At 39.5% G+C, this 25,621-nt stretch overlaps 1 protein-coding gene across 1 annotated transcript in view; it reads left to right on the top strand.

The window, feature by feature from the left end:
• The first annotated feature begins 5,893 nt into the window (after positions 1-5,893).
• The window catches only part of GIPC2 (GIPC PDZ domain containing family member 2), an 86,426-nt gene continuing 66,698 nt past the window's right edge, over positions 5,894-25,621 (top strand). The window contains exon 1 of the mRNA XM_057749128.1: positions 5,894-6,146. Coding sequence (XP_057605111.1) covers positions 5,907-6,146 — 240 coding nt within the window. The 5' untranslated portion in view covers positions 5,894-5,906. The remainder of the gene's footprint in view (positions 6,147-25,621) is intronic.

Genomic DNA, 25,621 nt, shown 5'->3' with positions numbered 1-25,621 from the left:
CCCTCCTTACCTCTTCTGAGCAGTTACTCAGAGCTATCCAAGAGGCTGTCTCCTGGGCTATAGTCCTCCGTAAGTCCCCCAATGAAACTGAAACTCAGAGCTCTCACTTTGTGTGTTTTTATTTCGGTTAACAGTTTTGGTGACCACTAAGGGACCCAGAGCAGACTTCTCTCCTTTGCCTCAGCTCTATGTGGATCTGGAGCCTGGTACCAGGAGGGCCTCTTGTGCCTGTGTCTGCCTCCTTGGTGAGCCAAGACAAATTTGAGTAAGCCTCTTCTGGTTCTTGGATCTCCCAGTTATTGGTTGATGAGCCTTTGTTTAGTGGTATATAATAGGTCCCTGGCTCTCCAGTTGAAAGATATGGGGATTTGCTCAGTTGAAAGACACTGAGTGGTCTGGACTGGGTGATTAGGTGGGAGGCTGGCCTAACATCTTTCCTAAATGAGGGGCATCAGAAAGCAAGCCTCCAACTAACACCTGAGCCAGGTTATATACATGCAAAACTTACACTTACAAGTACCAACTTAATTGGGAGTTAAAGGAAATTTGCCCCCCAAATGGCCAAGATCGGGTTCTTTTATTGCATACGCAGCTAAGTTCAAGAAAGCCAACTTGATAAAATATCTTTTCAGAATTCTGATCCTACGGGAACAAGTCCTTCTAGAAGCTTGCATTTCTGTCTCTGTGTCTTGGGATGTAAATGTCCTAGGAGGGCTTTTAGAAACTCATGTCTTATCTAGACCATCTCCAATTCCTTAGATTGAGAAAAAAAAGGGGTGGGGGGAGGCCTTTTTAAACTCAAATGAGTAAACTTAACTTATTCCAATTGTTACGTATGAACTAGTGAGTTTTATATTGTAATATTTATATTGTAATATTGTAATATTTGATTCATGGCTAAGTTTTAAAATCAAACTGTGACATCTCCGTCTGTGTCTATATGGATGTATGTATGGCTGTGTGTATATTAGAGATATATGATATGTAATATTTACATCCAGATGGTATTACCAAAATTAATTTGCAAATGAATTCTATTTAATTGACTTAAAGGAAATTAAGTGCTTATATAAATTCTCAGAAATATAAAAGGAACTAACCCAAATGAATTTCAGGCTCATGTAAACTGGGATATATTCAGTATTAAATTAATATTTGGTATTAAAGTTAGTTTGTTGTTTAATACAGACATGTCTTTAGAGTAATCAGCATTAAGTGTAATAATATGATTGTATCCAGGTTTACTAGAAGTCAAATAAGATCTTAGTATATCTGGTGCAAAATTTGTCAGCAAGAAAAACAACTTGGTATGATGAAATTTTTTATAAGTAAATTAACTGTAAATGAGATAAGAACCTTTAGGTAAATTCTTTAGGAATAATTATGTTTTAGGAATATCTACCTAAAAGTAGTCTTAGCAGATTTTGGTAACTTTAGAGTTTTGCTAAATTAAGTTAAATGATCCAAGTTTATTGACTATCTAGGTCATTTCCAAATAAAATAAGATATTGAAGCATTAATTACTGAACACTGGTTTTCTTTTACAGAGAAACTAAAGATATTTAAGGACTATTAATAAATATGTTTAGTGCTACTACACTGAGACATTTTCTATAAGAAAGCATGTGTTTTTATTTTTTTTTATTTTTTAAATTTTATTTATTTATTTATTATTTTTTGGGGGGTACACCAAGTTCGATCATCTGTTTTTATACACATATCCCCGTAGTCCCTTCCTTCCCTCAACTCCCCCCCACCCTCCCTCGAGTCCCCCCCACCCTCCCCGTCCCAGTCCTCTAAGGCATCTTCCATCCTCGAGTTGAACTCCCTTTGTTATACAACAACTTCCCACTGGCTATCTGTTTTACAGTTGGTAGTATATATATATGTCTGTGCTACTCTCTCGCTTCGTCTCAGCTTCCCCTTCACCCCCCACCCCCGCATGTGTTTTTAGACATTATGAACAGTATTTATAAGTTTGCCACTCTACAGAATGGTAACATAAAAGTTCCTAAGTGCTTACTTCTTAGTTTTCACTAGAAATTAAGATTTTTAAGAGTTGAGAATTCTAATTAAAATATGTAGTCAAAGCTACTAGAAATAACAAGGGAAACATTTCAATATGCAAGGGAAGTAGGAGTTGTGTTTTCACTAAAGGAAGATATGAGGAATGGAAATGCATTTTGTTAAGAGAAAATAAAGTAACTGTGTTAAAGCTAGTTATTTCTGAATAAGAAAGAAAATAAGGACAAATTAACACAGATATAGAAAGTTGTGGAAAGTTCCTGGGGAAGAAATAAAAAAAGAATCTTTGGGAAGGAATTCTATGTGTGATCAGGACTGACTAAGATTAGAATGAATTTAATTGAATAGATAAATTTTAAGATTAAAGGTAAAGTGGGGCAAAACTTGAATTTGATTTTCTCTCTCTGTTAAGAAAACAAATTTCTCTTAGAATATCCATCTGCTTTTGATAGCAGATTGTAAAGTTTCTTTACCTTTTAAGTAATCTGTCATAACTTCCTGTATTTGCCTTTGAAATCTCTATTTAATTTTAATTAATTAATTAATTAATTTTTTTGGCCATACCCCGCAGCATGTGAGATCTTTGTTCCCTGACTAGGGGTCGAACCCGTGCCCTCTGCAATGGCAGCTAAGAGTCTTAAATAGTGGATCACCAGGGAAGTCCAAAAAGAGGTATTAAATTAATTAGGTTTATCTGGTATGTTAAATTACATGGGGGGACTTCCCCGGTGGTCCAGTGGTTAAGAACCTGTTTTGCAATGCAGGGGACACTGGTTCTATCCCTGGTCAGGGAACTAAGATTCCCACATGCTGTGGGGCAACTAAGTCCATGTGCTGCAACTACAGAGCCCACTCGATCTGGAGCCTGTGTGCCACAACTAGAGAGAAACCTGCGCAACACAATGAAGAGCCCGAGTGCTGCGACTAGAACCCGACGCAGCCAATAAATAAATAAATAAACAAATAAATAAATATTAAAAAAAAAATTACATAGGAAGCATCGTCAAATGAATGATAAAACTTCCTAGGTTATATTGTAGGGGTAAATATCATTAATATAGATATACTAGAAATTATATGGAATTCCTCAAAATCTGGTATGTCCTGGCAAAATGTTATCAGTCATAATTCTAGTTATCTTAAAATGTTGTATGTCACAGCAGTGACCAAGTTTGTCAATTGCATTGAAATTGGATTTTAACTATGCCTTTTAAAATCTTTTGTCATTTTATAGACAGTTGTGTTGATGCTTTTGCAAAAAAAAAGCTTCATCTTCAAGGAGATTCATAAAAAGGACTTTTTGACAAGTACAGGCTTCTGAAACATTTCAGATCATACAGCTGAACTGGGTAAGGAATTAAAGAATTTTAATGGAAATCCTGATGGCTTCATAAAACTGTTAACAAGAGATCACGGATTAGTCACATAGGACTGAGGGAACTGCTGAATATGGTTATAATATTTATGTTTTGTTTTTTTGTTTTTTTTGTCTGAAATGTTACTGGCTTTTAATCTGTGCTTTCCAGATATAAGGAAACATTTCCTCTTAAGCTAATGATGATTTACAGCAATTTGGTAAATTATATCCTTGTAAGCAGAATTGAAACATTTATCTTTCCTCTCTACCTCATCCCTCCAGAAACTGGAAACTCTTAGGTTCCCGGCAGCCTTATCAGGTGAATAATGAAGGCCACCTCCTGACAGTGCAGGAATCTCAAGATATCTTGGAGGCTTCAAGAAGAGAGGAATTCATCCAAATCTGTAGATATCACAGGTGGAACTGAGTTCGTAGCCACTGCAGCTGCTGACCTTTAACAAACCCTGAAAGGAGTTCAGGACAGAGATCAGGAATAAGACTCTGGGAAAACTGGTAGAACAAACCTTCAGAGAGTTAAATATTTTCAGAAGCAATTTTTTATAAACCTGGATCCCTGTGCCTTCCCATACTCAGAAAATCACTGACGTCATTCACGAAGATACATGCTCCTGACTAGCATGAGCCTTCTGCGGAGAGGTGTGCTTGGTTGCAGGTACCCCCTTTTCCAAAACCACATGTATATTGACCTCCCCCCTCACCTGTTCTGAGCAGTTCCTCACAACGATCTGAAAGGCTGTCTCTTGGGCTATCGTCCTCAGTAAGTTTCCAAAGAAAACTGAAACTCAGAAGTCTCATGTTGTATGTTTTCATTTCAGTAGACAGAAGCCAAAAGAGGGGCGTGATTTAAGATAAGCTAGTTAATGCGGTCAGATACTCCAAAAGGTGAAGTAAGATAAAGACTGAAACGTGTTAATCATACCTGATGATTAAATGCTGACCCCAGTAAAAGCAATTCAATGACGTGTGGGGGCAAAGTCTGATCACAGTGAGACTGAGAGAAAAGGGGGAATTGAGGAAATGCAGCTAAGAATTCAAGACAGTTTTGCTTTGTTGTGAAAATGTAGAGGTGACTGCAGCGGTGGAGGGGTGGAGGACTTGAAAACAACGTAAAAGATTTGACCATCAGTGGGTGGCACCAGGTGGGGAGGAGAAAGACAAGAGTCAACAGGTAGCTTAAATGTAGAGATCTTGGAGAATGAAGGGATCAGATCAAGGGTCACATAAAAGAAGAGATTTCTTCAGAGTTTGGAGAAGGGAGGTGAGTGGAATTACAGACAAGGGGTAGGGAATTGAGGGAGTCCAGCAGTCACATGGAATGGCCTCAGTTTCCTCTGTAGAATAAAAGACAGGGTTTTCTACAGAGATCAAGGATGGTGGAGATGGAGCAAATCACTTGGGGAGAGTGCTGAACATTTGGGAGAGAAAGGTGCCCAGGAAAACGTAAAAAGGATTACTGACAGCTGCTTAGGGCTTGGCTGAGGGTGTTTGACTATGAATTCAGTGTGGCACTAATCCCAAAACTTTTCCTTCCAATTCTACCTTGCAGGGTGTAAGGTACAGAGAAGAAAGATGGAGACTGACTTCCACTTAAATTTCTATCCCCAGTGGCCCAGACTTACAGATACTAAGGCACGTGGCCCAATCGTGTGTGAGTGCCTACCACACGCTTATGAACATCACCAGAAGGGCCAGCAGGTTTGTATTCTAAGACCTGTTATTTTGTAGAAGCAACATCCTAAGGCTTTTATAGAAATTGAGCCGCTTTTTAAAGGAGGGGAAAGAAGCCAGGAGATGAGATGAAGGAATGGGTTATCTACTGAAGAATACACACAACCTAAAAGTTTTATCTCATTCGGGGACCTTACTGAGGACCATAGCCAAGGAGACAGCCTTTGAGATAGCTCTGAGGAACTGCTCAGAGGAGTGGGGGAGGAGTCAGGATATATGAGTGTTTTTGTTGGATAAAAACATGTAGTGGAACATGAAAAGATTACGGCTAATCACAAAGAACAGACATCTCAAGCTAATGATTGTAGCGCTTTCCTATGCAGGGGAAGATGCAAGAGTCTGAGTTCACTGAAATTATTCCTTAGATACATATCTTAACTCTCTAGGGCCAGTATCCAAAGCACAGAATGCTTCCTTGCTTTCTCCGTCCTGAATTCCCCTCAGGGCACACCATCGCGGGCAGCTGCAATGGTTGATGGCTTGATCCTTGTAGAACTGGAATGGTAGGCAACATTCCCTGTCCTCAGGGTCCAACTTTTCTTCTCCCTGATCCATCCCGAGGGCAGGTGGCTGCTCGGACTGCAGGTGCAGCTCCTCCCAGTGCAGGAGGGGGCCCTGAGCAGGTGGGGCCAGGCGGGAGCGCCTCTGCCATTGGCCCAGCCCAGGCTGCACCTGCCTGGACCCGGCCGGCCCTTCGCACAAAGTCCAGGGGCCCAGGCCAAGAAGGCAGCAGTCCGTGGCAGCGCAGGTGGGCCCCCGCCCTCGGCCAGACAAGATGCCCCTGGGGCTGCGGAGAAAAAAGAAAGGCAATACCAAGGAGACCTCCCGGCTGCTGGAGGGCGAGCAGAGGAATGCGGCTGGCGGCAGCCTCCCCACCCCGCTGGCGCCCACCCGCAGGCTGGTTTTCCATACGCAGCTGGCTCATGGCAGCGCCACGGGCAGAGTGGACAATTTCTCCAGCATCCAAGAGCTCTATGCCAAGATCGCGGGAGTGTTTGAGATCTCACCCTCGGAGGTAAGCGCCAGGTCCTGGGGCTCAGCCTCTAAGTGCCTCTCGCCGCTGCTCCCAGCGCCGCCTCGCAGGCTTAAATTGGCTCCGTCTGGTTGAGCTGTGCTTCCCAGGTCCCGACGTCGGAAGCGGGATGGGGTCCGCTGCGAGCGCCGCAGGGGGAGCGAGAGGGCCTTACAGGGAAGGGAAGAGGTAAGTCTCTGGACTGGAGAAAGTCACATTCTCCAGGCTGGATCTGGCCTTTGGGAAACCCGGGCGACCTTTCTTCCTCATGCAAACGAGTATGCTCTGGTAGTCCCAGATTCAGCAGCTTCGTCAAATGAACGCCCTTCACTTTATCTGGACTTTGCCCTCCTGCTTCCCCTGCAGCGTCGAGGGGGCCATGCTGAGCATCGCCAGGATTGCGGGGCTAGGGGGTGCCTTCCAGGTGATACCAAACCGAGCCCCGCTTTGCCCCTCATATGTCGTTACATATCATCAATACCTTGTCACGTCACATGTCATCAACACTGCGGTATTTCCAGGAAGCTTATTATTCCAAGGGTGGATAACTAAGAGAGTTACACTTCACTATGCCGGACAAGTTGACAAAAATTTCAGAGGGGGAAGCCCCTCTAAATTTTACCCCATATCCTTGAAAAGCGACTGAAATTTGCTTTAATTAGATCGATAGCATGTGTGCCAGGAACCGTAGTTTGTTATAGGGTGATTTCCAAAGCCCTAGTTTAGGCAGACATATATGTGACCGCTTTATTTATACTTACCCAAGCTAACTGCAAATGCAGGTGTGAGAAGTCAGTCCAAGAAAACATTTTGTCCGCATTTCAAGGAAAAGCACAAGATCTTGTTGCCCTAGACTCCCGGGAATGCAGAGAGCAGCCTTTGAGTGGCACACAGCAGCATTTGGCTATCTGTGCTTTAATGTTGTTTATCAGGTCAGCTCAAGTGAAACTGAGGTCAAAGCAAGATTCCAAGGGGAGGTGAAAGAGATCTTGAAGCTAACCTTTTGTTCTTTTAGGGTTCCCAGGCCCTGAGGGGCAAATCATAAACCCATTCCGTGAATTATTTAGATTGATATAGAGTATTAACAATAATACTTCACGTTTGTATAGGACATTTCAATTCAAAAAATACTCTTGCAGGGATAATGTTGTTTGATCTTCTCCAGGAGAGGTAGGTAGCAGGGAGTTCATTGGATAGTTAAGGACAGGATTTGGAGACTGATAAACCTTGCTGTGGATCCAGACTCTACCACTTACTAGTTGGGTGGCCTTGAACGAATTTAACTTCTCTAACATCTACCTTGAAGGGTTATTGTAAAGACTGGTGTGCATATATAAATCTATTAGATTGCATTGGTATATGGTCAGTGCATTACAAATTGTAACAATATCATTAATACCTAATATCATTAATACGTAACAGTTAAATGAATAGGCTGAGGTACAACATGTTCGGCCTTTGGCCAAGGTCACATAGCTAGCAACAAAAAAGCTGGGCCGTTATTTAAACTTGGATCTTCTTGTTTCTAAGCTAAGTGAGCTTGTTAGCAGTCTTAACTGACAACTTTAAATGTCTCTCCTGTAACCAGGGACTCCAGGTTTATTTACTTTGCATTGTCTTCCTTATCATAATGTGATATTATTCTGAGCTCAAGATGCATGACTTTACTCAATCCACTTAATCCTTGAGAAGTATCATTCTTATCCCTGCTTCACAGATAGGAAAGTAATGCTTTGAGGTTAAGAAAATTTTCAGAATTACATATAGTTGAGTGGCAGAGCCTGGGTTTATTTATTTCTTTGGCCACACCATGCGGCATGTGAGATCTTTGTTCCCCGACCAGGGATTGAACCCATGTCCCTGGCATTGGAAGTGCAGTGTCTTAACCACTGGACCGCCAGGGAAGTCCCAGAGCATGGGTTTAAACCCAGGTTTTTTTCTGGATCCAAATTCCATGACGTTACAATGCTATATTGCTTCCCAAGTTTTCTAGGGTGTCTCAACAATAGCTTGGCAACCATGTTCAGCATTTTAAGTTTCCAGTGCACTGACTTGGATTAAAATTTCAAGATAAACATTAGGTATTTTAATGTGCTTTATGAAAGTTCATAAATTTTGATAACCCTAGGTATATATATTAGTATGTTTATGCATATAACCAACATCAATGCAGGTTTTCCATTTGGAGTAAAAATAAGTATATTCTGGATAAAGTATTGATCATCATAGTATATGTCAAAGTATCTCAATAGTTACTTTTGACATAAGTGATTTATTAAAATAAAATGCACACCAGTAAGATCCTATTTCTCTTCCCATTCCCCCAACAAGAGGAATAGTGGAATAAACTTTTGCGATGTCCATGGGGAAAAAACAAAAAATTTCCTCCCTTTATATGATTATCTCAGAAGTCCTGCCTTTCCTCTAGAGAGGTGACTATGGGGATACAGATGACACTCTATGAAAAGCTGTACTCTCTCTGCTAAGGAAAAAAGGGAAGGAGTTGGCCTGACCTGATGGCAGGTGTAGCGATCCAGGCAGATTTACTGGGAGTCTGCAATGTGCCCCTGGCTGTTTGAGGCATGTAAGGCTACGGAGTGGGCATTTCATCCTCACCATAGCACTGAGGCAAGAATTCTTCTCATTTTGCAGTTGAGCTACGTGAGGCTCTGAGGAGTCAAGTAGCTTGCCCAGAGTCTCTGGACTGGTGTGGGGCGGAGTAGGGATTCGAGTCAAGGTTTCCTGGTTCCAAGTTCATTTCATAGCAGCTGTGGGGTTCTTGGTAACTGCATTCTAACTCCAAATGCAAACCCGGCAAAACTTCTTGTTTAAACAAATGATCTTTTCAAGTAAAGCCTCAGACTCAACCACAGAAATACTTACTGCCTCAAAAAGATGCTGCTGTGAAACTGATAATTATGGATTTCACCTATATCCTGGTTCCTGAAGGAGGAAGTTAATGAAACCTATGAATCGCTTGCAGGGTACAGTCTGTAATCATTACCTTGAAACAGATGGCCAATTATGCAAAAATCCCTTACAGCTGATATCATTTTTCTAAACAGCTAAATGAGCAATTTAGTAAAAAGAAAAAAAGTAAATCTCATCTAAAAGAACAGTTAACTCATAAATGCTGGGATACTTTTACAAAAAGTTTAATACCATCTTTTAAAATATTCGGGATTCAGGGAGTTCCCTGGTGGTCCAGTGATTAGGACTCCATTCTTCCACTGCAGGGGGCACGGGTTGGATCCCTGGTCAGGGAACTAAGATCCCACATGCCATGTGCAGCCAAAAAAAAAAAAAAAAAAAATCAGGATTCATATATGAATTGATCACTAAACTTTTGAGCTGTAGTCATAAAATTTGTTGAAGGGACATTTTGAATATTTGACCACTGTAATTGTTTGACAAGTCATTTGTGTTGTGATATGTTTTCTTAATTCTCTATTATCTGGAAAGATTGTGGGAAAAGAGTGAATTTGAAAGAGCTTCTTAAGAAATCACTTTTGTAGTTAGATGCTTGTCCAGAAGCTGAAAATCCTTTATAGATTTCCGTAATTATTAACTTTGATTTGGTTATATTGGTTTGCGTATGATATAATATTAATTCATTGAATGAATGGATCAAGCAAATATAGCCCCTTCTCTCAATACATAAAGCAGTTGAATAAAGCAGTGTATTTGGGTTTAACTTTTCTTCTTCTTTTTTTTTTTTGGTGGCACTATGTGGCATGTAGGATGTGGGATCTTAGTTCCCATGACCAGGGATCTGAACCCAAGTCCCCTGCAGTGAAAGTGCGGAGTCTAAAAACTGGACCACCAGGAAAGTCCCAGAATGTTCTTCCTTTACTCTACTGTCACCTTCTCAGTGAGGCTGGTACTGATCATCCTGTTTAAAATTACAGCACCCCCCCCAAAAAAAAAAACAAAATTATAGCACTCCCTATTCCCTTCAGCACTTAATTTCCACCATCACATACTAACATCTGTAACATTTAACTTATTTGTTTTTTTTCCTCTCCTATGCACTAGAATATAAGCTCCACCGAGGCAAGAATTTTGTCTATTTTGTTTAGTGATGCAGCCCCAAGGGCCTAGAACTGTACCTGAGACATAGTTGGAGTACAAAATATTTGTTGAATAAAAGACTCCTCACAGAAATATAGTATTCAAAATCCTGTAGCTTTAACATAAAGCTTTAGTACCAGTTATAAAACTGGTACCTTATGTAGGTGTTAATTTTTTTTATATTGTAGTGAGAGGAAAGAGACTAGCCTTTGAGCGGGTAGGAAGGGGGGCATCACTCATATCTTGAAGGGGGTGTAGTGAGAGGGTGAAGTATGGAGACTGGGAAGCTAAGTAAAAATGACTTGTATCAACTGCTTACGTGTCTACAAATTCCACAGATTATGAATTTGGAGCCTCTGTTTATAAACAGAATGCTTCCTAGACGGTTAGAGTGTAGGGGGTGCTGCCTTGTGAAGCTTTCCAGAAACTGAAAGTGTTTGCTTTTCTCAACGTGCTGGTGCTGGCACTGAGCCCTTATGGGAGTCAATATTCTGTATTTATGTGGCACTTCTGGAGAACCTGAACTGTGCTGTAGACTCGATCATTTCCCAGCAATGCAGATAACTGGCAAGTTGAACTGTGTCTTTCTGCTTCACAAATGGGAAATCCAGGAAGAGTAGGACAAAATGGGGCTCACTGACTTGTATACTGCTCCCCTCGGAAACACAATAAAAACACACACACAAATGAAGGAATTGGGAGTTTGATGTGCATTTTACCATTGAGATCTGAGGATTATGAAGTAAGCCCAACAAAACTGAGAAGAAAGAGTATGAGAAAGAGAAAGTCAGCTCCTGACATCTGGGAGCTGGCCTGACACTCACAGGCAGGCCTTGGTGGTTTCCTGTTGGACATAAATAATTTCACAGAACATCAATGTCAGATAAGACCACTCTGTGACTGTGATGGGTCAGACAGAAATGACTACTCTGTAATCATATCTGAACAGAAGCAAAAACACAAACATTGTCCATACTACAAAAATAACCAGGCATCCCCCTGTTTTGACGGATATAAATGACTGCTGCTCCTTTTACCAACCACACTTTTAGCTTTGACAGTTTTTCCCACCTTGTAGATAGGTTTACTAAGATACTGAGTCATAGTCTTGCCCCTACTTCCTGACAGCAAACCCATGCTGCCCTAACATCACCTAATACAAGCCCAAATCTTTACTAATGCGCTCTTACTCAGACCCTCTCCACAGTTCTCCATGGTGTGCTGTCTCCCTTGTTGCAAGGAACAGTAAACTAGAAATGAGAATTCCTGGTGGTTTCTGGCTGGAAGGCATTGACAGTTGTCACTGCTGGATTATTACAATGCAGATTCTAAAGGGGCACCCTGAATGTGGTTCCCTGATTCCACCCATCCTCAATTTTATTTTTTTTTAATTTATTATTTAAAAAATATTTATTTATTTATTTGGCTATGTTGGGTCTTAGTTGCAGCATGCAGGATCTTTCGTTGCAGCGCTCTGGCTTCTCTGTAGCTGTGATGTGTGGGCTCTCTAGTTGTGGCATGAGGGCTCTAGAGCTCATGGGCTTAAGAGCGTGTGGGCTCAGTAGTTGTGGTGCTTGGGCTTAGTTGCCTGTGACATGTGGGATCTTAGCTCCCCGACCAGGGATCGAACCTGAGTCCCTTGCATTGGAAGGCAGATTCTTAACCACTGGACCACCATGGAAGTTCCCTCTATTTTTTTTTAAATTGCATAAAACTTTATTATTGTTAGAAGATTAGAAAAAAAAAGATTGAGTAGGTACAAACATATTGTGTGCTGCTCTGACTGCTCATCCCTTGGGGACTTTTTCCCTGTTGTGATAGATACTTGTTAATGAGATGTCTGTGTGGGGACAAAGAGTTACCTTTACTGTGCTGCAACTTCTTCATCAGCTTTGGTGCAATCTAGACTTAGCTAAGTCACTCCTGACTCCATGTATCAGGAAACAGAACTTTGAGAATTTACAATCATTCATCATTCAAGTATCAGTCAAATAGTGACTCACCACCACTCTTGAGCAAAGGGTTGTACTAAGTACTAAAGATAAAAGTATATCATACTAAGTGAAGCAAGCCAGACAGAGAAAGACAAATATCATATGATACCATTTATACGTGGAAATTAAAAAATAATGATACAGATGAACTTGTATGTAAAACAGAAATAGGCTCACAGACATAGAAAACAAACCTACAGTCACCAAAGGGGAAAAGAGGGGGACAGGGATAAATTAGCAGTTTGGGATTAACATATACACACTACCATATATAAAGCAGATAACCAACAAGGACCTACTGTATAGTACAGGGAACTATACTCAATATTTTGTAATAACCTATAAGGGAAAAGAATCTAAAAAAAAAGATATATATGTATGTATCATTGAATCACTTGGAAGTCCCCTCTATTTTAATATTGATGCTCCGATCATACCAATTCAAAAACCTAGGGGGCTCCCAGTTACTTACTGTCTTAGTCTTTTCAGGCTGCTAATAAAAAATACTGCCAACTTGGTAGCTTATAAACAACAAAAACCTATTACTCACTGTTTTGGAGGCTGGGAAGTCCAAGATCAAGGTGCCAGCATGGTCACCTCTGGTGAAGGTTCGTTTCCTAGTTCATCGCTGGCACCTTCTTTCTGTGTCCTCACCTGGTGGAAGGGGCTGATGGTCTTTCTGGAGCCTTATCCCATTTATGAGGCCTCCACCCTTATAATGTGAGCAACTCCTAGAGGCCCTACCCATTAACACAAGGATTTCAACATTTGAGTTCTGGGGGAGAGGACATAAATGTTCAGACCATAGCATTTACAAATAACCCCACCAGCCAAAGGTCTCCTAGTCCTGCCTGCCTCTTTAGTCCTGCCTCGTGCCTACTGCTCCAGTCTCATGTCCTGATAACCCCTTTTTATTCCACAGTGTTTAGCTGTTTCATTCCTTTATGCCTCTTCTCATGATGTTCTCACTTCTTTGTTCTGATAGCTCCTACTCACCTCTCCAGTCTCAACTGTCCCCTCCTCCAAGAAGCCTTCCTTGTGACTCTGCCAATCTAGATATTTTAATCATACTACTGCATGAGTTTAACATAGCATTAGCATTCTGAATTGAATTTAGTTGCTTCCCTATCTCTTACTGAGGGCTGGGAGGATTTTTTTTTCTTAAAATCTTGTTTCCAGAGTTGCTAGATGGCTTAGTTGTTGCATAAAAGTTTAATAAATAAAAGTAGATGATGGAAGATATGTGTATATGTATAACAGATTCATTTTGCTGTACACCTGAAACTAACACAACATTGTAAATCAACTATACCCCAATTAAAAAAAAAAGTTGATGATGGATACAGTAGGAGATGAAGCTGAAAATGTAGATATTAGTGAGACTAGAAATGTCCTTGAGCTGTATGAGTTTTATTCTGTAGGCAATAAGAATAACTCAAGTATTTTTCAACAGAGGAATGATCCCTGATTGGCGTTTTATAAATTTGAAACACAATCGACCATTCATTTGCTATGCTTCCTTTATAAAGTTTGCTTTAAGTTAAATAGGATGGTATTTTCTGGAACTGACAGTACCATCTGAGCATTTCTAAACATACTGCAATCATTATGTATGCTTACTATCCCTCATGAGCATTAGCCTCTGTTTCATATGAAAAGCTGAAGAAAAAACAAAACACCAAAAAGCCCCCAAAATCGTGACTCATTTTGAGAAGTGGGAGGATAGTCTCACCAGCTGCCTTATAGACCTCATTGCTATCAGGAAGGTAAGAAATGGGTAAGACTGTTGCTTTGTGTGCTGGAGATCCCCCAACGTAGGTGTGTGAACAACTCTAGAATCAAGTCTGAACCACACCCCCCCACCCCCGCCAAACCTTTGCTGTCTCATAGACAGATGGTGGCCCCTTGGCCATCCCTCACCTGCTTCCACCCCTCCAGCCATCCTGAATGCATGTGGGAGGCTCTTGCAAGTTGTAAGAGATGGAGGCACTCAGGTTACCTTGGACAACGTGTATATATATTATTTGTTAGGATATACAGGGAGGTGAGGAAGCCCAGGATTGCCTCTGCAGCTGGGCAGTCAGGTTCTGTGGACGGCTGGAACATCACTCATGCGGTCTGGGGGAAAGCAGTCACTTTAGACCCTGGAGAACCAAGAACAAATCGAGTTGTCCTTCACCTTTCCTCTCTGCCTCTCTTTCCCTACTTCCTACTCTGTTCTCGACTGATTCTCTCCTCTCATCCTTTGACTTTGCTTCTTTAAGGCCCTTATTGCCTCCTCTCTGTGTCTTTTAGTTCTTTGCCTCTGTACTTTCTGTGCCCCTACTCTGGATTAAATGAGAAGAGCCAAGGTCTTTTCCAGCTTGAACAGTCTTCCAGAGCTCGTACACTCAATTAAAAATATTTGAGTGTCTACCTCAACATAATAAAAGCCATATATGAGAAACCAAAAGCCAACATTGTTCTAAATGGTGAAAAACTGAAAGAATTCCCTCTAAGAACAGGAACAAGACAAGGGTGTCCACTCTCACCATTATTATTCAACATAGTTTTGTAAGTTTTAGCCACAGCAATCAGAGAAGAAAATGAAATAAAAGGAATACAAATTGGAAAAGAAGAAGTAACATTGTCACTCTGCAGATGACATGATATTATACATAGAAAACCCTGAAGACTCTACTAGAAAACTGCTAGCACTGATTGATGAGTTTAGTAAAGTAGCAGGATACAAAATTAATGCACAGAAATCTCTTACATTCCTATACACTAACAATGAAAAAGCAGAAAGAAAAATTAAGGAAACTCCCATTTACCATTGCAACAAAAAGAGTAAAATACCTAGGAATAAACCTGCCTAAGGAGGCAAAAGACCTGTATGCAGAAAACTATTAAGACACTGATGAAAGAAATCAAAGATGATACAAACTGATGGAGGGACATACCATGTTCTGGGATTGGAAGATTCAACATTGTGAAAATGACTGTACTACCCAAAGCAATTTACAGATTCAATGCAATCCCTATCAAATTACCAATGGCATTTTTCACAGACCTAGAACAAGAAATCTTATGATTTGTATGGAAATGCAAAAGACCCTGAATAGCCAAAGCAATCTTGAGAAGGAAAGATGGAATTGGTGGAATTAGACTTCCTGACTTCAGGCTATACTACAAGGCCACAGTGATCAAGACCGTATGGTACTGGCACAAAAATAGAAAGGAAGATCAATGGAATAGAATAGATAACTCAGAGGTAAGCCCAAGCACATATGGGCACCTTATCTTTGACAAAGGAGGCAAGAATATACAATGGGAAAAAGACAGCCTCTTCAATAAGTGGTGCTGGGAAAATTGGACAGCTACATGTAGAAGAAAGAAATTAGAACACTTCCTAACACCATACACAAAAATAAACTCCAAATGGATTAAAGACCTACATGTAAGGCCAGACACTATAAAACTCCTAGAGGAAAGCATAGGCAGAACACTCTATGACATCCATCAAAGCAAGATCCTTTTTGACCCACCTCCTAGAATCAGGGAAATAAAATCAAGAATAAACGAATGGGACCTCATGAAACTTAAAAGCTTTTGCACAGCCAAAGAAACCATAAACAAGAAGGCAACCCTTAGAATGGGAGAAAATACCTGCCAACAAAGCAATGGACAAAGGATTAACCTCCAAAATACACAAGCAGCTCATGCAGCTTAATACAAAAAAGCAAATAACCCAATCCACAAATGGGCGGAAGACCTAAATAGACATTTCTCCAAAGAAGACACACAGATGGCCAACAAACACATGAAAAGATGCTCAACATCACTCATCATCAGAGAAATGCAAGTCAAAGCCACAATGAGGTATCATCTCACACCGATCAGAATGGCCATCATCACAAAATCTGGAAACAAAAAATGTTGGAAAGGGTGTGGAGAAAAGGGAACTCTCCTGCACTGTTGGTGGGAATGTAAGTTGGCACAGCCACTATGGAAAACAGTTTGGAGGTTCCTTCAAAAACTAAAAATGGAACTACCATATGATCCAGTAATCCCACTCCTGGGCATATACCCAAAGAAAACCATAATCCAAAAAGAAACATGTACCATAATGTTCATTGCAGCACTATTTACAATAGCCAGGACATGGAAGCAACCTAAATGCCCATCAACAGATGAATGGACAAAGAAGATGTGGCGCATATATACAATGGAATATTACTCAGCTATAAAAAGGAATGAAATGGAGCTACATGTAATAAGGTGGATAGACCTAGAGTCTGTTTCATAGAGTGAAGTAAGCCAGAAAGAGAAAAACAAATATTGTATGCTAACTCATATATACAGAATCTAAAAAAAATAAAAAAGGTACTGATGAACACAGTGACAGGACATGAATAAGGATTCAGATGCAGAGAATGGACTGGAGGACACTGGAGGACATGGGGTGGGGGTGGGGGGCGGCGGATGAAGGGTAAGCTGGGACAAAGTGAGAGAGTAGCATAGACATATGTATACTACCAACTGTAAAATAGATAGCTAGTGGGAAGTTGTTATATAACAAAGGGAGATCAACTCGATGATGGGTGATGCTTTGGAGGGCTGGGACGGGGAGGGTGGGGGGGAGTCTCAGGAGGGAGGGGATATGGGGATATGTGTATAAATACAGCTGATTTACTTTGGTGTACCTCAAAAGCTGGTACAAGAGTGTAAAGCAATTATATTCCAATAAAGAGCTTAAAAAATATTTGTGTCATTTTTATGTAAAAAGTATTGAAATACATACAAATATTACTAACTGCCTGTCTTATGGAGCTTACAATGTATAGGAGTGGTGGTAGGAGTAAACTAAGATATATGAGTAAACAAGTATACATATGCTGATAGTACAAGGTGGAATATGAAGGATGCTGCCAGAAATACCAAATATGCAGATGGGGATGTGGTAGTCAGAGATCCAAGAAGAGTGAGTGAGATGGAATTTGATTGAGAAAATAGTGGCAGAGCCCCCAAAGTATTGAGCCATGTGCATGTTTACCGCTCAATGTGCATACCTAGCATGTAATTTTGATTCTACAAGTGCACAACTGTAACTATACAGCAAAGTATGGTAACAAACCAGAATCAGGAGAATGACTTCAAATTAGAGACTGTTTTTTTTAGATGACTAAAATGCTAAACAAAGCATAGCAAAAGTTCTCTCTGCTTTGTAAGTGGATGCACTACAGAAATTCTTGAAATTGTAGAGACCCTGGTGTATTTACGTGGTCATTTAGAGGTCACTTTTTCTTGTTAGAGGATTGCTGGACAGAGAGCTTAAGACTGAAGTACTAATAGTGCTCTGTCAGAGGTAAATAGAAAATGAAGATGAAGTTTTTTTTTAATATTGAACAATTCTGCAAAGATATTTATTTATTCTTTAACTTTTTATTTTATCTTGCAGTATAGTTGATTTACAATGTTGTGTTAGTTTCAATTATACAGCAAAGTGATTTAGTTTTATATGTACATATATCTCTTCTTTTTCAGATTATTTTCCCATACAGGTTATTACAGAGTATTGAATAGAATTCCCTGTGCTATACAATAGGTCCTTGTTGATTATCTATTTTATATATAGTAGTGTGTATATATTAATCCCAACCTCCTAATTTATCCCCTGCCCCACACCTTTCCCCATTGGTAACCAAGATGAAGTGTTTTGAACTCAATAAAAATCTTGGGGAATGGAATTCCACATATATGATTCAGTAAGGCACAGTTATATGAACTTGAAATAAAAACTTAAGAGCTAAGACATTTTTCTGCTTTTGTGACATTTGGGATTGTGATGTCACACAAGTTCTTTTGTAGTTGCCTCAAAACTTTTTACATATAAACAGGATAGCTATAATCAATTTGGAAGCTCTATTCCTAAGCCAACTTGTCTAATCTCTTGACCTCCTCCTCAGTGTTATTAATTGTAATCTACCTCTTAGGTCCTCCTCTTCCCTTCTACCTGTTGGCTCTCAGTTAATGAACGAGTCCATTCTGTGATTTTGTTTTATTCATTCACTAAACCTTCTAGCAGAAATTACTCTCTGTGAAGCAGAATTCCACAGAGGAGCTACATAGTAAATGTTATTTCTTTGTTCTTCTTTCTCTAATTGTTTTAGGTGTAAGGTTAGGTTATTTGATATTTTTCTTGTTTCTTGAGGTGGGACTGTATTGCTATAAACTTCCCTATTAGAACTGCTTTTGCTGCGTCCCATAGGTTTTGGGTCATTGTGTTTTCATTGTCATTTGGTTCTAGATATTTTTTGATTTCCTCTTTGATTTCTTTAGCGATTTCTTGGTTGTTTAATAGTGTATTGTTTAGCCTCCATGTGTTTGTATTTTTTATAGTTTTTTTTCCTGTAATTGATATCTAGTCTCATGGCATTGTGGGGTAAATGTTATTTAAAATCAATTTTTATTTTATTTTTTTATCTTAATTTTTTTCTTAGAAATTGGTGTCTAATTTTTATTTACTTTTGTGGTCATGCCATGCAGCATGCAGGATCTTAGTTCCTGAACCAGGGATCGAACCCAGACCCCCTGCATTGGGAGTATGGAGTCTTAACCACTGGACCGCCAGGGAAGTCCCCCAATTTTTATTTTAGTTGAAAAAATATATGTACATAGTAAAAATTCAAAAAAAGTGGGAACCATGTTTCCCTAGTCCTCTTTCCACAGAAGCATCTGCGTGGGCCACTTTCTTTCTTTCTTTTTTAAATATTTCAAATCTTTTTTAAAAAAATTGTTTATTTATTTTGGCTTAGCTGGATCTTAGTTGCAGCACATGGGATCTTCATTGTGGCATGTGGACTTCTTAGTTGAGGCATTTACGTGTGATCTATTTACCGGACCAGGGATCGAACCTGAGCCCCCTGCATTGGAAGCGCAGAGTCTTACCCACTGGGCCACCAGGGAAGTCCCTAGGCCACTTTCCTGACCATCCTTACAGAAAAATAAAATTTGTGAATTTATAAGTGTGTTTGTGTGAAAGTAAATGCATATCTGTGTAGGTGTAAATCTCCCTTCTAATTTTAACAAATTAGGAGCATACCATGTATCTGTTCTGTACAGTTGGTAGTAGCAGAAGCAAAGAAGTGGACCTAAGAAAAAAACACTGAAGCCTGGCAGATGACAGGGTCACTGGGGTTCTTTCAGGGTCACAGAGGGCCATTAGAGTGTCCTTTGCACCAGGAGAGCTGATAGTGTGTCTTTAATGGCAATGAGCCAATTTTTAGTAATTTCTAAGTCTGTCTTCTGAAAAAGTTTCCTGTGCTTCTTTTGCTTCCCTGTGTTTTCTTATGATAAACCCCCATCACCTAAGGTAACCAAAGGTGTTCATTTTTTTATTGAAGTATAGTTGATGTATAGTATTATGTTTCAGGTATACAACATAGTGATTCATAATTTTTAAGTTATATTCCATTTATAGTTATTGTAAAGTATTGGCTATATTCCTGATGTTGTACAATACATCCTTGTAGATTATTTATTTTATATATAGTAGTTTGTACCTCTTAGTCCCCTATCGCTCTCTTCCCCTCCCTGCTTCCCTGTCTCTACTGGTAATCACTAGTTTGTTCTCTGAGTCTGTTCATTTTTGTTATATTAACTAGTTTGTTGTACTCTTTTTAGAGTCCACATTTAAGTGATATCATAGAGTATTTGTCTTTCTTCTGTCTGACTTATTTCACTTAGCTTAAATACCCTCCAGGTCCATCCATGTTGCTGTAAATGGCAAAATTTCTTTCTTTCTTTCTTTCTTTTTTTTTATGGTTGAATAGTATTCCATTGTGTGTGTATACCACATCTTCTTTATCCATGCATCGTTAATGGACTCTTAGGTTGTTTCCATTTCTTGGCAATTGTAAATAATGCTGCTATGAACTTTGGGATGCATCTAAAGGTGTTTCTTGACACTATTTATTCAGATAAAGTAATAAATACTTTTGGGCTAGATGCTTACTGAGATAAAGAAAAGAGGAAGCCAGCTAAGAGTGGATGACTGTCACTGTTTCTCTGGACTGGGATCTAAAAACTGCTTTTTTCTTACTCTCTTAGAAACTCTAGCCTTTCTGTTTGGGATATCTGAGTATTCTGAAGTTTTGGTGATTAAAATGTGGAGTAGGAAGTTGAAGCTTGGACATGACTCATACCAGGGAGGTCCTGTGGCTTCTACAGATAAGTGAAAGGGAAAAAAGGACCTCAAACCTTATCAGTGATAGAATATTTGCCTTTTAGGAATATATCTGACCCCCAGTTAGTAATAGTTGAGGCCCAAGAACTCCAGCATTCAGAAAGTGTGTTTGTTATTGTATAAAAATCTCCTTGGAGATAATCAAAGCACATGTAGAAGAGTTCCAACTTAAAAAAAAAAAAGCTAAAATCCAGGATCTACATCTCAGTCTGTGAAAGTCACAGGTTCTTAAGTTACAGTGTTAATTTTAAGTGATCTTAAAGGAATACACAGTAACAAGATTAAGGAAATGATAATTCTGTATCCATTCCGAGAACAATTTATATATCCCTATATTGCATTAAGTAGTCGTGTTTGTGTGATTGGCATTAACAACATGTTCTTCATGATTCAGGGCCAGAATGTAACTTGAACCTCCTGAACATTCTCACATTTGATACTAACAGTGTGTTCCGGGTGTAGTTAGGTATTAGGTACTGATCAGAATTTGTTATTCCCTTTCTCCTTTTGTATTCTTTTTTAAAAATTTATTTTTGGCTGTGCCAGATCTTCCTTGTGGCATGCGGAATCTTTGGTTGTGGCATGCAAACTCTTAGTTGCTGCGTGCATGTGGGATCTAGTTCCCTGACCAGGGATCGAACCCAGGCCCCCCTGCATTGGGAGCCCAGAGTCTTACCCACTGGACCACAAGGGAAGTCCCTCCTTCTGTATTCTTTATACTTCCCCCTTCCTATCTTAATTTTCCTGCCTTTCTGTGAAGGTAAGTGGGGGATGGAAGATAGCTTGAACAACGAAAGGGGAATTATTGTTGAATACCTATCATTACCACTTAACTGGTGCTACCATGTTTGAAATAGCAATTCTTAATAGGACCCTCAGAAATGACTATGATCAATAGATGAGGCAATTGGAGCTCAGAACAGAAGTAAGCTACTCAAGTCATGCAGTCCTAAGAGATGTCTTTTATCTTAGGTTTGTCTGACTCCAAAGCCCATGCTCTTTCCTTAACACAAGTGGTTCTTAACCTTACTGGACCCAGAACTCCCTTGTAATAACAAATGTTATATGGCACCACTTTTACTTATCCTGAAATAAAAATTTAAACAAAAATACCTACCTATATACATAATTTAAAAGATAGATTAGAAATAAACATGGATTTCAATGCAAATACTTGGGAAAACTATTTTAGAAGACAAAATGAGGCAGTCAGTTGCTTGTATTTACCTACTTATAGCAAATAAGTTTGGATTTAAAAAGAATAAGACAATAGTCACCCGAATGTTGTTGACTCCTTTATGTTACCTTTTGTGACCTAAATATTTAGGATAGTCATAGAAATATATAATGTAACAATAATACGAGCAATTGATATAAATGTTTCATGTTAAATTCAGATAACATAGACAACTGCTGTCAGTGACTTGATTTTCTGAAATGATGAACAACTCTTGATAAGGCTCTACACAAACAAGAAAATCTTTCCTTGATTTACATGGTAATTGCAGTCTAGGAAAACTCATAACAAAGTGTACTTTATCGGTAACACAAAGGGTCTAGGTTTTTTGCTTTTGTTTTTTAAATTATTCATTCATTCATTCATTCATTCATTCATTCATTCATATTGGTTGTATTGGGTCTTTGTTGTTGTGCGCGGGCTTTCTCTAGTTGCGGAGAGTGGGGGCTACTCTTCGATGTGGCTCGCAGGCTTCTCATTACCGTGGCTTCTCCCGTTGTGGAGCATGGGCTCTAGGCACTCGGGCCTCTGTGGTTGCAGCACATGGTCTCAGTAGTTGTGGCTCGTGGGCTCTAGAGTGCAGGCTCAGTAGCTGTGGCACATGGGCTTAGATGCTTTGAGGCATGTGGGATCCTCCTGGACTAGGGCTCAAACCCATGTCCCCTTCAATAATTATTTATATATATATATAAACTATATATATATAGTTTTTTTTCCCCTCTTCCCAACATGAATCTCTAGTAGGATATTTGAAAATTATCAGAATTGAGCTTACCAAGCTGAGCCTCTCTGAGCATTAGAGTTCACAGAGTATCCCTACCTCATCCCCTATCTCTTCCAGTGCCAGCGGTGTCACATAATCATTGTAACAACCAAAAAAGCCCCCACAAAATTTCAAACAGTGTTCCAGTATCACCCTACCTCCGGCAACATTGCTTTATGCCAGTTTGCTTAAGATTAAGCACTTGCTCTAAGCTGTGATGTTAGGAGGTAAAGGGGGGCAAAATGTGGAAGCAACAAGAAGGGAAAAGCAGTAGAAGGACCTCCTGTTTTACACGTTTAATTTTAGGATCAGTCTTATAGGATTGTAGTTATACAGAGTGAAACATGGCTGGTTAAATTTGTGAGATTCTAGGCTTTCAAAATATCTCAAAGCTACACATGTTGCTGTAACGGTTTCACAGGCTTATAGGGTCCTGTGATAGATGGAGAGTCAGGGCGGCATGACAGCAATGCTTTAGGTCAGTGTGATGGGGTGGTGAATTTCAGGGTAGGGCGATATGCCCTGAGTTTAATGCCTGAAGCTTCAATTTTCTCACCTGGAAAATTGAACATGGAATTAAACTTGGAAAATGTACAAATAATACCTTCTTTATAGAAGTGTCATGAAAACTGAATGATACAGCATATTAGGTATCTAGAACAACGGTTCAATAAATGTTAGTTCTCGTTCCCTCTTTTCCTCAAAAAAGATGCTTTTCGGCAATTTTTGAGTAATTTTTTTGGTAATTTTTTTCCTTTTAATTTTCCCATTCTAGAGCTGTGCCATTTCATTCTCCTACTTTTTGCCTAATCCCAGAAAATAAGGAAAGCAAATTTAAGTTTATCTCTATACATGATCCTCAGACGAAGCTATCTCAGTGTGAAAATCTATGTTACAGTAACTAAAGTGGACTCTTCTGACAAGGGCTTCGTCAATAAAGTTTAGTTTAAACCTAATAAGCTATGTCAGTCAATAAAGTCAACGACCTCAATTAAACCCGAAGTATTTTTTTTTCCAGATCTTTATTGGAGTATAACTGCTTTACACTGTTGTGCCAGTTTCTGCTGCACAGCAAAGTGAATCAGCTGTATTTACACATATATCCCCACACATATGCCCCTCCCTAACCCACCCCTCTAGGTCGTCACCCGTCATCAAGTTGATCTCCCTGTGTTATGCAACAGCTTCCCACTAGCCATCTATTTTACATTTGGTAGTGTATATATGTCAATGCTACTCTCTCACTTCTTTCCAGCTTCCTCCCACCCCCACCCCGTGTCCTCAAGTCCATTTTCTACATCTATGTCATTATTCTTGCCCTGCCACTGGGTTCATCAGTACCATTTTTTTTAGATTCCATATATATGCGTTAGCATACATTATTTTTTCTCTTTCTGACTTTCTTCACTCTGTGTAACAAACTCTAGGTCTATCCACCTCATTACAAATAACTCAAGTCCATTCCTTTTTATGGCTGAGTAATATTCCATTGTATATATGTGCCACATCTTCTTTATCCATTCATCTGTTGATAGACATTTAGGTTGCTTCCATGTCCTGGCTATCGTAAGTAGTGCTGCAGTGAACATTGTGGTACATATTTCTTTTTGAATTATGGTTTTCTCTGGGTATATGCCCAGTAGTAGGATTCCTGGGTCATATAGTAGTTCTATTTTTAGTTTTTTAAGGAACCTCCATATTGTTTTCTGTGGTGACTGTATCAATTTACATTCCCACCAACAGTGCAGGAGGGTTTCCTTTTCTCCACAGCCTCTCCAGCATTTATTGTTCCTAGATTTTCTGATGATGCCCATTCTAACCAATGTGAGGTGATACCGCATTGTGGTTTTTTTTTTTCTTTTCTTTTTTCTTTTTTTTAATTGTATTTATTTATTATTTTGGGGGGGGTACACCAAGTTCAATCATCTGTTTTTATACACATATCCCCGTATTCCCTCCCTCCCTCGATTCCCCCCCACCCTCCCCGTCCCAGTCCTCTAAGGCATCTTCCATCCTCGAGTTGAACTCCCTTTGTTATACAACAACTTCCCACTGGCTATCTGTTTTACAGTTGGTAGTATATATATGTCTGTGTTACTCTCTCGCTTCGTCTCAGCTTCCCCTTCACCCCCCGCCCCCTCCCAAACCTCGAGTTCTCCAGTCGCATTGTGGTTTTGATTTGCATTTCTCTAATGATTAGTGATGTTGAGCATCTTTTCATGTGTTTGTTGGCCATCTGTGTGTCTTCTTTGGAGAAATGTCTGTTTAGGTATTCTGCCCATTTTTGGATGGGGTTGTTTTTTTTTTTTTTTGATATTGAGCTGCATGCGCTGCTTGTATATTTTGGAGATTAATCCTTTGTTGGTTGCTTCGTTGCAAATATTTTCTCCCATTCTGAGGGTTGTCTTTTGGCTTGTTTATGGTTTCCTTTGCTGTGCAAAAATGTTTAAGTTTCATTAGGTCCTGTTTGTTTATTTTTGTTTTATTTCCATTATTCTAGGAGGTGGGTCAAAAAAGATCTTGCTGTGATTTATGTAATAGAGTGGTCTGCCCATGTTTTCTTCTAAGAGTTTTATAATGTCTGGCCTTACATTTACGCGTTTTATCCATTTTGAGTTTATTTTTATCTATAGTGTTAGGGAGTGTTCTAATTTCATTCTTTTACATGTACCTGTCCAGTTTTCCCAGCACCACTTATTGAAGAGGCTGCCTTTTCTCCATTATATATTCTTGCCTCCTTTGTCAAAGATAAGGTGACCAGATGTACCTGGGTTTATCTCTGGGCTTTCTGTCCTGTTCCATTGATCTATATTTCTGTTTTTGTGCCAGTACCATGCTGTCTTGATTATTGTAGCTTTGCTGTATAGTCTGAAGTCAGGAAGCCTGATTCCTCCAGCTCTGTTTTTCCTTCTCAAGATTGCTTTGGCTATTTGGGGTCTTTTGTGTTTCCATGTAAATTGTATAATTTTTTGTTCTAGTTCTGTGAAAAACCTGAAATATTAAATATGCCAATTTATTCAGAATTATTTTGCATTGCAGTTATCAATGCTTATTTCTCTTGAACCAAAAATAACTCTTTAGGAGTACCCATGTTTCTTTGTGTCATATCTCTAGACATACCTGTGACAGAATTTTTCTCAACGTGTAATTCTATTATTTTACTCTCTTCTGCCACTGAACATTTAG

Source organism: Hippopotamus amphibius, chromosome 1, assembly GCF_030028045.1.
Source record: "Hippopotamus amphibius kiboko isolate mHipAmp2 chromosome 1, mHipAmp2.hap2, whole genome shotgun sequence".
Taxonomy (NCBI): Eukaryota; Metazoa; Chordata; class Mammalia; order Artiodactyla; family Hippopotamidae; genus Hippopotamus; species Hippopotamus amphibius.
Note: the sequence above shows the minus strand (reverse complement) of the source record. Positions and strands in the feature narration are given on the sequence as shown.